This window comes from Carcharodon carcharias, chromosome 7 (genome assembly GCF_017639515.1).
Source record: "Carcharodon carcharias isolate sCarCar2 chromosome 7, sCarCar2.pri, whole genome shotgun sequence".
Classification (NCBI taxonomy): domain Eukaryota; kingdom Metazoa; phylum Chordata; class Chondrichthyes; order Lamniformes; family Lamnidae; genus Carcharodon; species Carcharodon carcharias.
In genome coordinates, this window is record NC_054473.1 from 117,670,147 (window position 1) to 117,684,441 (window position 14,295).

At 42.3% G+C, this 14,295-nt stretch overlaps 1 protein-coding gene across 2 annotated transcripts in view; it reads left to right on the plus strand.

Annotated features, from left to right (window-relative positions):
* Positions 1–14,295, plus strand: part of bbs2 (Bardet-Biedl syndrome 2) — an 81,956-nt gene that overhangs the window by 64,289 nt on the left and 3,372 nt on the right. For both annotated transcript variants that reach the window (XM_041192730.1, XM_041192731.1), the window contains exons 16-17: positions 1,685–1,797; positions 12,085–12,233. In XM_041192730.1, coding sequence (XP_041048664.1) covers positions 1,685–1,797; positions 12,085–12,233 — 262 coding nt within the window. The remainder of the gene's footprint in view (positions 1–1,684; positions 1,798–12,084; positions 12,234–14,295) is intronic.

Here is a 14,295-nt window from a genome sequence, read left to right on the forward strand (position 1 = left end):
TGGATAGGGCTTTAACAAAAGTGGAGTGGGAGAAGGGTTCAGGTGAAGGGAGATTTAGAAATCCAAAGAGAAAAGCCAAGGCAACAGAACAATGTAGTGATACAGGTAAAGACAAGCAGTGTGAGATAGCAAGGGTCAGAGAATTTGACAGTATTGTGCATCAGCAAGTAAGGTTCATGAACATTAGTGAAGAAGAATTTTTGGCTCAAAAGGTCATGAAATAGAATCAGTATGGTGCAGATTAAGAATAGCAAGAGTCAGAAAACGCTGATGGGAGTAGTTTATAGGCCCCCTAACAGTAGTTATATTGTTGGACAGAGCATTAAACAAGAAATTATTGGAGCGTGCAACAAAGACAATGTAATAATTGTAGGGGACTTTTACCTTTATGTAAACTGGACCAACCAAATTGGCAAGGGCAGTCTAGGGGATGAGTTTGTAGAATATTTTCATGACAGTTTCCTGGAGCAACACTTTATGGAATGTACTAGAAATGTACTGGGAAGGCTATTTTTAGATATAGTCTTGTGTAATGAGGCAGGGTTAATTCGTAATCTCATAGTGAAAGATCTACTGGTAATTAGTAATCATAATACAATTGAAATAAAAACAAAAAAACTGCGGATGCTGGAAATCCAAAACAAAAACAGAATTACCTGGAAAAACTCAGCAGGTCTGGCAGCATCGGCGGAGAAGAAAAGGGTTGACGTTTCGAGTCCTCATGACCCTTCCACAGAACTGTCGAAGGGTCATGAGGACTCGAAACGTCAACTCTTTTCTTCTCCGCCGATGCTGCCAGACCTGCTGAGTTTTTCCAGGTAATTCTGTTTTTGTTTTATAATACAATTGAATCCCAGTTACGTTTGAAAGCGACACTTTCAATCACAAACAAGAATCTTAAAGTTAATTACATAGGTATGAGGGGAGAACTGGCTAAGGTTAATTGGGTAAATAGACTAAAGGGTATGGCAGTTAATAAACACTGGGAAAATTAAATTCAAAGTCTGAATGTGGCAGTCTGCACCATTGAGTTTAGGAGCTTCAATGGGGCTGGAGCAAGTGGGGCCAACACTAGTATTTATAGAAATTAGTGCTTTGTTCTGAATAAGTGTTTAACTTTATGATGATATTTGCTTTATAGAATCTACTTTCCTTATTCCTTTGTTTATTACTTTCTCTCCCCACTATCTCTGTAATGCAATGTTGCTATTCCCCAGAGTACAACTGATCATCTCGCAGGTTTCTGATGGTGTATTAAATAATACACTCTGTTCAAACACTGCTTTCATCTCTGAAGATGTTGGTTCTTACCCATTGTGACACAGGTCTTCTGCTTCTGATGGTAGATTGGGTGATGTGTTATATTAAAATGCAAGATTTTCATCTCTTGGTTCAAATTCAGTTCAGACAGGTTATGAAGATTTCTTCCTCTGATAGCAGATGCAAATGTACATATATTACATAGCACAGACTCCTAATTCAGCACATATGGTGTGTCTCACATACTTTGAGCCATTTGGGAGATGAAAAAGTCACATTAAGAGGGATAATGGTAATTCAACTATTGATACCGTTTTAATTCATTCTTGCATACTTCTTGTCCCTGAAAAACAACTGTTTGGACAAATGAGTGGGAGGATTGGTTTGCACAGATATGCTGATTTGTACTACTCTGTCCTGACAGGTGGATGACTATCATTCTGTACATCAAAAACTCACTGCTGAGATGGCCGATCACTCCAACCTGGTCCGTAACTTGATGGTCCGGGCAGAGGATGCACGACTAATGGGAGACATGTAAGTAACTGGTGTGGCAATGGCGAATGATGATCAAATGTGATACTGAGGGGTTAAAATAACCTAGTGTGGTTGAACAGTTTGCCTACAAGTTACATCTCCATATGGTACAATTTTAGGTATTGACATGGGCTTCCTTTGCCCAATATTCCTCAGTGACCTCAGATTTAACGTTATTAATTGAGCTAGCATCTACTGCTTTTTGTGGATAGAGTTCCACACTTCCCTTTGCATGAAGAAATGTTTCCTAACTTCTCCCTGGAATGGCCCGGCTCTGATTTTGAGGTTACGTCCCCTTGTCCGAGATTCCACCATTAGCAGAAAAAGTTTCTATCTACCCTTTCAGTTTCTTTCAAAATCCTAAAAACCTCAATCATATCATCCCTGAACCATTTTTATTCCAGAAAATTATATTGGTTTGTATAATCTCTTCTCATAATTTAACCCTGGAAGACTTGGTAAAATTCTGGTAAATCTATGTGGCACTCCAGATACTCAGATCTATTCTTTTTTGGTCCAAACTGGATTACCTCACCTTATCTGTAGTGAAATCCATCTGTTGATAAGCTCCAATAGTTGTTTAGAAATGAAGACCAAAACCAAGACAGTTTCCTTCAGACGGAGTTTTATTGCTTGTCATAAAAACTTTCCACAGACAGAACTAGTCTCAGCTGTTATCCCTTAAAAACAACCAAATGGGTACTTAGTTAAACAACCTAATAATTAACATTTCAACTTCGTTAACTGTTTCCTTCTCTAACAGATTCCCCTCTTCTTAAAAAGAAAGTAACCCTTAAGTTTATATGATCACACAAAAAATTAATGGTAATAACAAACATCATTTTTTCTTCAATAAATTGACCTTATTCCCCTCCTTAAAAATAAACATAGATATGTACACACAAAAGTAGTATTTTTTTCCTTAAAGAAAAAGATGTCCGTCTTTGAGGATATCTAGTATTTCTTGGCGCTTGCTCCTCTTTTGGTGAAGCAGTCAGATAATTAGTAGCTGCTATCAATCCATCTGATCTTGGTAATCTCCTTATTCTCGAGCATCAGTTTTAAGCTTGCAATGTCAATTCACAATCTCTTCTTGTTAATGCACTTCATAGTGAACATTTTCCCAAAGTGACTTATCAAAAAGACATTCATTAGGTAGCGTTCCTGAATACCCTTTTCCATTTAAAATTTCTGCCAGCATCTTTGATATAAAGAATGCCATATCTACCGCCTCAACAAGGGCGAGAGTCTCCGCTGCTAATGTACTTTTTACAACTCTTCGTATCTTTTTAGATTCCCATGCCAAAGGGCAGCATTTGCCTTCTTCCCCCATGAGAAATATTATAAATCCTCCCGCACTCGAAAATCCATCACGTAGATTTGCATAAGACGCATCGCTAAACACAATTTTCATTTTTCTAACGTCACCCAAAGATGGGGATTTCAAAACCACTGCTGCATTTTTAATTTCGTAAATATTTAGTTTGCCTGAGTGATTTTAACCTTGGGATCGTTCATTTTAGTGCTCAATTCCAAAACATCAAAACTGACATCTGGCCATGTTTGCTTGCCTAGCCAATTGAGTTGTCCAATTAGACTTCTGAGTTCCTCTTTCTGTTTCAGAAGCTGCTGTGTCCTTCTGGGAAGCCCCACCATGACTAATTGCAATGGGATTGACGTTCTCTAAATAGAACTGCTGATGTAGAGGGACGTATGATCCACTCTGCCTGATTTCCAATCCAATGTACTTAAATGCACCAGAAGCCTGCCTTCCAATTTTAAACGCCATTCTGAGCCCATTAATGATAACTGTTTCAAATTTGCTCCCACCACCCCTCAAAAGATCATCTACATGCATCATAAAGATGCCTGCAAGTTTCCCTCCATGGTGCCAATAAAACATTGCCGGGTCTGCTTCCGAGTGAAGACAGCCCAACTTTAATAAAACTGACCTCACTGAGAAATACCAAACTCTGCAGGCATCATATAAACCGTATACACATTTATTTAGCTTCCAAAGAGTCCATTCTGCATTTGGCGCCTCTTTTGGTGGATGGAGAAAAGCTTCCCTTTGAAGTTGCTGTCCCTGCAGAAAAGCAGCTTTAATATCAATGGCCTTACATTCCCAAGCATTTGTAGATAAGAGAACTAAAAAGATCTTAGCATAACTTTCCCTGCCGTATATACTCTTATATCCCGGTCACCCAATTTTTCTTCAAACCCTCGTGCCACTAGCCTGGCTTTAGCTTTATAAGTCCCATCAAGAAGCACCTTTTCCATGCATATCCATCTATAAGACAGAGCTGGATGTCCCCACTTGGCACCCCTGGTGTAAACCCCAAATTCTTTCCAACTATGTAGTTCTTGCTGTTTGGCATCCCTTATTAATTTATCATCTAAATTGTTTGAAGCTACTAAGACTTCTCGATCACATGGGCTTCTGCTCCTTGTAGCATTAGCAGTCTATGCCATATTCCTTATCCTTGTTAGCTACACCCTCTATCCTGCCTTCTATCATGCTCTGGACTGTTACTGTTTGATCTCTCTCCATTTATAAATGTTCTTTCAATAGTTCGCGATCCCTTCCTAGAGACATGTTCATCCCCAGACCCACTGTCTGAACTGATACTGCGTTTCTGTGCCTTCCATTTTTGTACTTCATGTTCCTAAACCATAGGCCTAATCTCCTGTCCTTTATCTTGTACATTCAGCCAGTTTTTATATTTTCCAGTGGCCTTCCCTGCTCTATCTACAATCGTCACATCTGCCACTGACTGGCCTTAGTGCCAGCTTTTGGCAGTTGTCCTCTGGGACAAATCGCTTTGTTGTCTTCGTCCAAATTACTGTCTCCATCTTCAGATACCTGGTCAACTTCAGCTACCTGATCCTCACAATCATGCAGTATTGGGTATGAGAAGTACATGGTTCCTCGTCTCTTCCTACACTTTCCAAAACTGCAAATTTGTAGTCTGCGCCAACTAACCTTGATGAGTGTACCCGAATGGTTGGGTTCCCGTGTTGTAAGATGACTGTTTTACCATCTTTCCCGGGCCTTTCCACTCATTAAATCCTCTCTTGTAGTATACCATTTGTCCCTGATTGAAAATAGTTCCTGATGGTCGTACATTGTGTCTTAGAGTTCACCGGATTCCTTCTGAAATTTCGGCTTTAAGGAACACTCTTCTACTTGTGTGTAGTGCATTTAGATGCTCAGAAAAGGTAGAGCTAATCATAGTTCCCTCCCAAGCTGGGGGATGATCGCTCAGGACTGAAGGAATTTTTGGGTTTCTACCAAAAACCAACTGATATGGACCATAGCCCCCAGCCATTTGCAGTGAATTCTTGGCGTATGCTAGAGCTGATGTTAATTTACAGCTTGGTCTATCTGCCAATATTTTATGAAGCATCTCACCTATAACTGCGTGATTCCTTTCACACGCTCCATTATTAAAGGAGCTTTCAACTGTGGTATTCATAGATATTCGTGTTTTCGCACATATCTCGGAACTCGTTAGCAAATTCCCTCCCATTATCAGTGAGGAAGTTTGCTGGTGGTCCCAATCCGGTCCCTATCCACTTCTCCATTATCTGATCCACAATTATTTTCTTTACGATTTTTTTGATTGTCAGCTGGCTAAACCTTGTTGCCAAATCTACGAAATGTAAAATAAAAATGTTCTTTTCTTTATCCCACATCTTTAGATCCATCGCCACAAGTTCATTGAAATCCCTCGCCAAGGGTAGACTCACTATCAGCAGTGACAATGTCCTTCTGTATTTCTTACATATATCAATCTCCTCTATAAGTTTAGCATACTCTCCATCCCTTAGCAAAATTTTTAATCTTTGGGAAGAAGGGTGGGCAAACTGCCGATGCAATTTTAACACAATCTGCTTTGTTTTCCAAATTCCTAATCCCTGACGCTAATAACACTTCTTTAATCTGAACTTGCTGCACTCCGTTTTCTCAGGTCCAACCCTGACATTGTCATCAAACCTGCTGACAAGGGTGGTGCTGTTGTTGTCTGGCGCACTGACCTCTACCTCGCAAAGGCTGAGCGTCAACTTGCAGACACTTCCTCCTGCCTCCCCCTGGGCCATGACCCCACCACTGAACATCAAGCCATTGTTTCCAGGACTGTTACTGACCTCATCTCCTCTGGAGATCATCCTTCCACAGCTTCCAACCTGATAGTCTCCCAACCTCAGATGGCCCGCTTCTACCTCCTACCCAAAATCCACAAACAGGACTGTCCCAGCAGACCAATCATGTCAGCCTGTTCTTGCCCCACAGAACTCATTTCTTGTTATCTTGACTTCATTCTCTCATCCCTTGTCCAGTCCCTTCCCACCTACATCCGTGATTCCTCTGACACCCTACATCATATCAACAATTTCCAGTTCCCAGGCCCCAACTGCCTCCTCTTCACTATGGACGTCCAATCCCTCTACACCTCCATTCCCCACCGGGATGGTCTGAGGGCCCTCCACTTCTTCCTCGAACAGAGGCCCGAACAATCCCCATCCACCACGACTTTCCTCCGTCTGGCTGAACTTGTTCTCTCACTGAACAATTTCTCCTTAAACTCCTCTCACTTCCTCCAAATAAAAGGTGTGGCTATGGGTACCCGCATGGGCCCCAGCTATGCCTGTCTCTTTATGGGGTATGTGGAACATTCCTTGTTCCAGTCTTACTCCGGCCCCCTCCCACAACTCTTTCTCTGGTACATCGATGATTACTTCGGTGCTGCTTCATACTCTCGTCTGGACCTGGAAAAATTTATTAATTTTGCTTCCAATTTCCACCCCTCCATCATTTTCACATGGTCCATCTCTGACACTTCCCTTCCCTTCCTTGACCTCTGTCTCAATTTCTGGTGATAGACTGTCCACCAATATTCATTACAAGCCTACCGACTCCCACAGCTACCTCGACTACAGCTCCTCACACCCCGCTTCCTGTAAGGACTCTATCCCATTCTCTCAGTTCCTTCACCTCCGTTGCATCTGTTCTGACGATGCCACTTTCCAAAACAGTTCCTCTGACATGTCTTCCTTCTTCCTTAACCGAGGTTTTCCACCCATGGTGGTTGACAGGGCCCTCAACCGTGTGCAGCCCATCTCCCACGCATCCACCCTCACACCTTCCTCTCCCTCCCAGAAACATGACAGGGTCCTCTTTGTCCTCACTTATCACCCCACCAGCCTCCACATTCAAAGGATCATCCTCCGCCATTTCCGCCAACTCCAGCATGATGCCACCACCAAACGCATCTTCCCTTCACCCCCTGGTGGCATTCCGCAGGGATTCTTCCCTCTGGCACACCCTGGTCCACTCATCCAACACTCCCTACACCTCAACCCCCTCCCACGGTACCTTCCCATGCAACCGCAGAAGGTGGAACACCTGCCCCTTTACTTCCCCTCTCTTCACCGTCCAAGGGCCCAAACACTCCTTTCAGGTGAAGCAGCATTTCACTTGCACTTCCCTCAATTTAGTCTACTGCATTTGTTGCTCCCAATGCGGTTTCCTCTACATTGGAGAGACCAAACGCAGACTGGGTGACAGCTTTGCAGAACATCTTCGGTCTTTCCGCAAGCATTACCCAGACCTCCCTGTCGCTTGCCGTTTCAACACTCCACCCTGCTCTCATGCCCACATGTCTGTCCTTAGCCTGCTGCATTGTTCCAGTGAAGCTCAACGCAAACTGGTGGAACAGCACCTCATTTTCCGACTAGGCGCTTTACAGCCTTCCGGACTGAATATAGAGTTCAACAATTTTAGATCATGAACTCTCTCCTCCATCCCCACCCCCTTTCCGATCCCCCCCTTTTTTTTTCCAATAATTTATATAGATTTTTCTTTTCCCACTATTTCCCTTATTTTTAAATGTATTTCCATCCATTGTTTTATCTTTACCTTTTAGTCTTTTTCGATTCCTTCACCCCACCCCAACCCCACTAGGGCTATCTGTACCTTGCTTGTCCTGCTTTCAACCCTTAATTAATACATTCCTTAGATAATATCACCACCTTCAACACCTCTTTGTCCTTTTGTCTATGACATCTTTTGGCAATCTTCACCTATCACTGGCCCTTTATCCGGCTCTAGTTGTCCCACCCCCCTCTTAAACCAGCTTATATTTCACCTCTCTTCTATTTTTACTTAGTTCTGTTGATGAGTCACGCGGACTCGAAACGTTAACTGTGTTCGTCTCCGCAGATGCTGCCAGACCTGCTGAGTTTTCCAGGTATTTTTATTTTTGTTTTGGATTTCCAGTATCCGCAGTTTTTTGCTTTTATCTTTTTGAATCTCCTTAGTAGAAAAGTTAGGTTTCATTAGAGGAATACAGTAGAGTCCAGATTGCATAAACTGCAAATCTACAGATTTTCCAAATACAATGGCCTTGTCATTTTCCATGTCCAGCTTCATTTGTGCGTTCTACATCGATGGTCTGCTCAACAGTAACGATATTTCGCTAGACACTACATCCGTGCTGATTAAATGACTGACTCCAGTTATCTCACAGGGAATCACCACCCTTTTTAAAGATTTTAGGATATTCTCATCTCCAAATCTAAAACTGGTGGAACTCTCAAATTCTTTAACCTTTTTCCGGTCCTTGTCATTTAAGCAGTCCAGGTAGCATTCTAATCAGTCTATTCCACAGACTGTAGACGTGTATCTGCTATTTAGCGCTGCACAGTTGAAGGATTCTGCCACCAAGAAATTCATCACCATGCTGAAACTTCTTGTAACTAATACAATGCCCTCTCTTTGGTCAATATCTCCAACTTCTTTTTCTGAGTCTCCTGTCTCATGTTTAATTTCGAACACATTATATCGTTTAGGACAGTTCATTGCATCATGGTATTTTGAATTGCATCTAAAACATCAATTGACCACACCCTGGGCATTTCCAGGGATCTTTTGTCGTAAATCTCTAATTCTTTTCTCCTGCCATAATTATCCAAGGTATTTCTGTCCCGATTGTTTCTGGTTACAAATCTTTTTTCATACTGATGCCTGCGTCCTGTTTCTAAACGATCTCTCCATCCCTTTAACATTATCCTCCATGTTCTGTCTTATCACTGAATGGCTCATTTGTGCCATGAATGCTGCCAGAACGGAATGTTTTCCGACGAATTTTTTTTTTAGAACTTCTGACATCTGTTCTAGCAATGTGTGTCTTCCTGCAAACTTGGTTAGAACTAGGAGCCTGTCTATATTCGATACTTTGGCACAGTCTAATAACTTGAACGCCAGCAGCAACTGAGAATTCCTAGATGGAACATTTGTAATCTTGCAAAAAGTCTACTGAATTCCATTATGTAATCTTCCATGGAATTTTCTTCCTACTTTCTAAATTTGTCAAAATCAGACCATTCTTCGTAAGCACCTAATAAATCATATTTTTGATAGGTCTTATCCATAAAATCTAATTAAGTTTCCAAACCTGCATCTGTCCAAATGCTCAGGCTCCAACTCCAAAAATACTTTGCATCTTATTTTGCTTTCAAATGGTAGCAAAAGTGCCAAAGCCATCCTCTGTTTTGTTTTTGGGAAGGATGTAACCCGTGTCCACGTGGTTACTTCATTTTTCCATTGGTCATATGGTTGACACTCAGAAAAACATCGGGGGCATAATCATACACCGACACTCTACATTCTGATTCAGCTTTTTTTTTTGTTTTTTGAGTGACTCGAAACCATTCTGCTCATAAGGTTAACTCCAAATACAACCTCTTGTCCAAAGAAGGCTTAGTTTCCAATCTCCTTACTTACAAGCAGGAACCATCCTCTGCTACCACTGTTGAGCTCCAATAGTTGTTTAGAAATTAAGACCAAAACCAAAACACACTCCTTCTGACACAGTTTTATTGCTTGCCATAAAAACTCTCCACAACCAGCATTAGTCTCAGTTGTTATCCCTTTTATACAACTAAATGGGTACTTAGTTAAACAACCTAATAATTAGCAATTGAACTTCTTTAACTGTTTCCTTCCCTAACATCTGCCACAGTTTTGCTTACTCATTGAATCTATCACTATCTCTTTGTAACTTTATGCTTCTATTTAGGCTACTTAATCTTTGTGTCACAGAAAACTTGGGTACATGGCTGTCTTGTCTTATCTAAGTTATTAATAAATATTGAATAGTTCAGCGCATATGGAGATACCACGAGTCACTTTCTTCCAATTTGAGTACATGCCCATTATCTGTACTTTCTGTCTGTTACCACCTTGCCAGGTCAAAAATTTATCATCAATTTCATTAGTTTAACTTGGCTGACAGTGTCTTATGTGGAGCCTTCCAGAATGCCATATATTATATATGTATAAGTTATACCCATAGACATTCCCCTGCCTACTACTGTAATTACTTCCTCAAAAAACTTCCATTAGGTTTGCGAGATATGACCTATCCATTACAAATCCGTGCTGGCTCTCTAATCTGCTCAAACTTTTCTAAGTGCGCTGTTACTCCATCATTAATTATACATTTCAATAACCTACACGCAACAGACATTAGATTAGGTCTATAATTTCCTGGTTTCTCCCACCTTTCTTAAAAATGGAGGTGCATTAGCTATTTTCCAATCTAAAGGGAGAATTCCTGAATTTGAGAATGCTTTGGAAGATTATGACTAAACTAAAGCACCTGCAGTTTCCATCCCTACTTCTTTTTTGGGTGGAAGCCATCAAGTTCTGAGAATTCATCTGTCTTTAGTGCCATTTGTTTTCTTAATACTGTTTTCTTGCTTACGTTAGCTTCACACCTTCCCCTCCCTCCCAGAGCCATGATAGGGTCCCCCTTGTCCTCACTTTTCACCTCACCAGCACTCGCATTCAAAGGATCATCCTCCGCCATTTCTGCCAACTCCAGCATGATGCCACCACCAAACACTTCTTTCCCTCACCACCCCCGTCAGCATTCCAGAGGGACCATTCCCTCCATCACCCCCAACACCTCATCCCCTTCCCATGGTACCTTCCCATGCAATCTCAGAAGGTGCAACACCTTTCCCTTTACCTCTTCCCTCCTCACTATCCAAGGGCCCAAACACTCCTTTCAGGTGGAGCAGCGCTTCATTTACACTTCCTCCAATTTGGTCTACTGCATCTGCTGCTCCCAATGTATTCTCCTCTACATCGGGGAGACCAAAAGCAGACTGGGTGACCGCTTTGCGGAACACCTCTGGTCTGTCTGCAAGTGTGACCCAGACCTTCCGATCGCTTGCCATTTCAGCACACCATGCTGCTCTCATGCCCACATGTCCGTCCTTGGCCTGCTGCAATGTTCCAGTAAAGCTCAATGCAAATTGGAAGAACAGCACCTTGTCTTCCAATTAGGCACTTTACAGCCTCCTGGACTTAACATTAAGTTCAACAACTTCAGACCATGAATTCTCTCCTCCATTCTCACCCCGTTTTAGAATCCCCTTTTTTCTACATTCATTTTTATTTTTATTCATTTATCCATGGTTTTATCCCCCCTCCTATCCCATTTTCTATCCCACTTTTTTCCTGCCACTGCCCACTTCCCCCACACCATTCCCTACAAGGCCATCTGTTATTTGTTCCATGTTGTTCCTTCATCCAGTGCTACCTTTGTTCTGCTATTATCACATTCTGCTTTCTTACCTTAATGCCACTATCTGCACTCACCACTACCATTAACACTCCCTTTGCCGTTTAGTTCATGACATCTTTGTCAATCCCTCCTCCTTTGTCCCCATCTATCACTGGCCTTCTATCCAGCTCCACTTGCCCCACCCCCCTTAAAAAGTATAAATTTCATCACATTTCCACTTCTCTCTTCAGCTCTGAAGAAGGGTCATACGGACTCGAAATGTTAACTCTATTTCTCTCTCCACAGATGCTGCTGGACCTGCTGAGTTTTTCCAGCATTTTCTGTTTTTGTTTCAGATTTCCAGCATCTGCAGTATTTTGCTTTTATGTCATTAAGTCTGTTTTTTGGCCCTATAGCATTTAACTACCGCTACTTTAAATAAAGCCAGTGAAAGTACTGCTGTACTTTCTCTCTAACTGTATTTGATGCTTTGTTCATTGACATGTGGAACTGAGCTTGGTTTCAGCTGTGAGTTGGCCACATACCATGCATTGTCTGAAGAGAACACAAACAACATGTTGTTTAGTATCTTTTTGGATAACCAAAGAACTGGTATGGTGAGGACATCCACCTTTTAGAGAATTAGACTTGCTCTGCTGAGTAATGAAGCTCTTCTTTATCATTTCTGAGCTGTTGTTCTTACTTTGTTTAGGAGGAATATGAAGAAGGGCTACATGGAACTTTATGACTTAAATCGAGATTTGATAAATGGTTACAAGATTCGCTGTAATAACCACACTGAGCTTTTGAGCTGTCTGCGAGCAGTGAATCAGGCGATACAGAGGGCAGGGCGCCTACGAGGTGAGTTAAAGGGTAATATAGTGGCCTCAGTAGTAAATGCGAAAGGTCAGAAAGGTAACTAGTAGGAATGAAAAGAAGGTGAAAATGGGGCAAATGCCTGGTGTGAGTTTCCATTCCTTTTTCCTGTACTCAGCTCTCTGTAGACTGGTGTACACAGAAGATTAGGAACGGAAAATCTGTCTCACTAATTCCTCCTGAAGTGTTCAAAGGAAGTTGGGTCAATATGTGATTCAGCAAGCTGAATGGACTGCATTACTATTCCTTTTGTCAAATTCAATTCAATGAACAATACAAAAAGCCATGTGTTATGTGCAGAAATATCTGTTAGTAAAGGTGAAAAATGCAAAGGATCGGATGTGAATGTTAACACTCTGGACCCTGTGAAATCTTATGGCATCAGGTCAAACATGGACAAGGAAACCTCCTGCAGATTACAAACTACTGCCCCATCTCAGCTGATGATTCAGTGCTCCTCCATGTTGAACACCACTTGGAGGAAGCACTGAGGGTGGCAAGGGTACAGAATTATACTCTGGGTGGGGAACTCCAATGTTCACTACCAAGAGTGGCTCGGTAGCACCACTACTGACTAAGGTGGCCAGATCCTAAAGAACATAGCTGCTAGACTGGGTCTGCGGCAGGTGGTGAGGGAATCAACAAGAGGGAAAAGCCTACTTGACCTCGTCCTCACCAATCTACCTGTCATAGATGCATTTGACCATGACAGTATCGATAGGAGTGACCACCGTGGATAAAGTCCCATCTTCACATTGAGGATACTCTCCATCGTGTTGTGTGGCACTACCAGCGTGTTAAATGGGATAGATTTTGAGCAGATCTAGCAACTCAAAACTGGGCATTCATGAGGCGCTGTGGGCGATCAGCAGCAGTAGAATTATTCTCAATCACAATCTGTAACCTCATGGCCTGGCATATTCCCTATTTTACCATTACCATCAAGCTGGGGGATCAGCCCTGGCTCAATGAAGAGTGCAGGAGGGCATGCCAGGAGCAGCAGCAGGCCTACATAAAAATGAGGCATCAACCTGGTGAAGCTAAACACAGGACTACTTGCATGCCAAACAGCAGAAGCAGCATGCAATAGATAGAGCTAAGCGATCCTACAACCAACAGATCAGATCTAAGCTCTGCAGTCCTGCCACATCTGGTCATGAATGGTGTTGGACAATTAAACAACACACTGGAGGAGGAGGCTCCATAAATATTCCCATCCTCAATGATGGGGGGAGCCCCGCACATCAGTGTAAAAGACAAGACTGAAGCATTTGCAACCATCTTCAGCCAGATGCGTTGAGTGGATAATCCATCTCGACCTCCTCCTGAGATCCCCAGTATCACAGGTGCCAGTCTTCACCCAATTCGATCCACTCTATATGATATCAAGAAATGGTTGACGACACTGAATACTGCAAAGACTATGGGCCCTGACAACATTCTGGCTATAGCACTGAAGACTTGTGCTCCTGAACTAAGAACGCTAGTTCTGGATCATCAGCAAAGTGATGGAAGGGATTGTTGATAGTGCTATCAAGTGGTACTTGACTCAGCAATAACCCGCTCACTGATGCTCAGTTTGGGTTTCACCAGGGCCATTCGGCTCCTGGCCTCATTGCAGCATATGAACAAATGAGCTAAACTCAAGAGGTGAGGTGTGACTGCCCTTGACATCAGGGCAGCATTTGACCGAATGTGGCATCAAGGAGAGTTAGCAAAATTGAAGTCAATGGGAATCAGTGGGAAAACTCTCCACTGGTTGGAGTCATTCCTAGCACAAAGCAAGATGGTTGTGATTGCTGGAGGGAGATTAATCATCTCAGTAACTGTAGGGGTTTCTCAGAGTAGTGTCCTAGGCCTGACCATCTTCAGTTACTTCATCAATGACCTACACTCCGTCATAAAGTCAGAAATGAGGATGTTTGCTGATGATTGCACCATTAGCAACTCCTCAGATACTGAAACAGTCCATGCCTATATGCAACAAGACCCAGACAACATTTAGACTTGGGCTGATAAGAGACAAGTAATATTTGCGCCACACAAA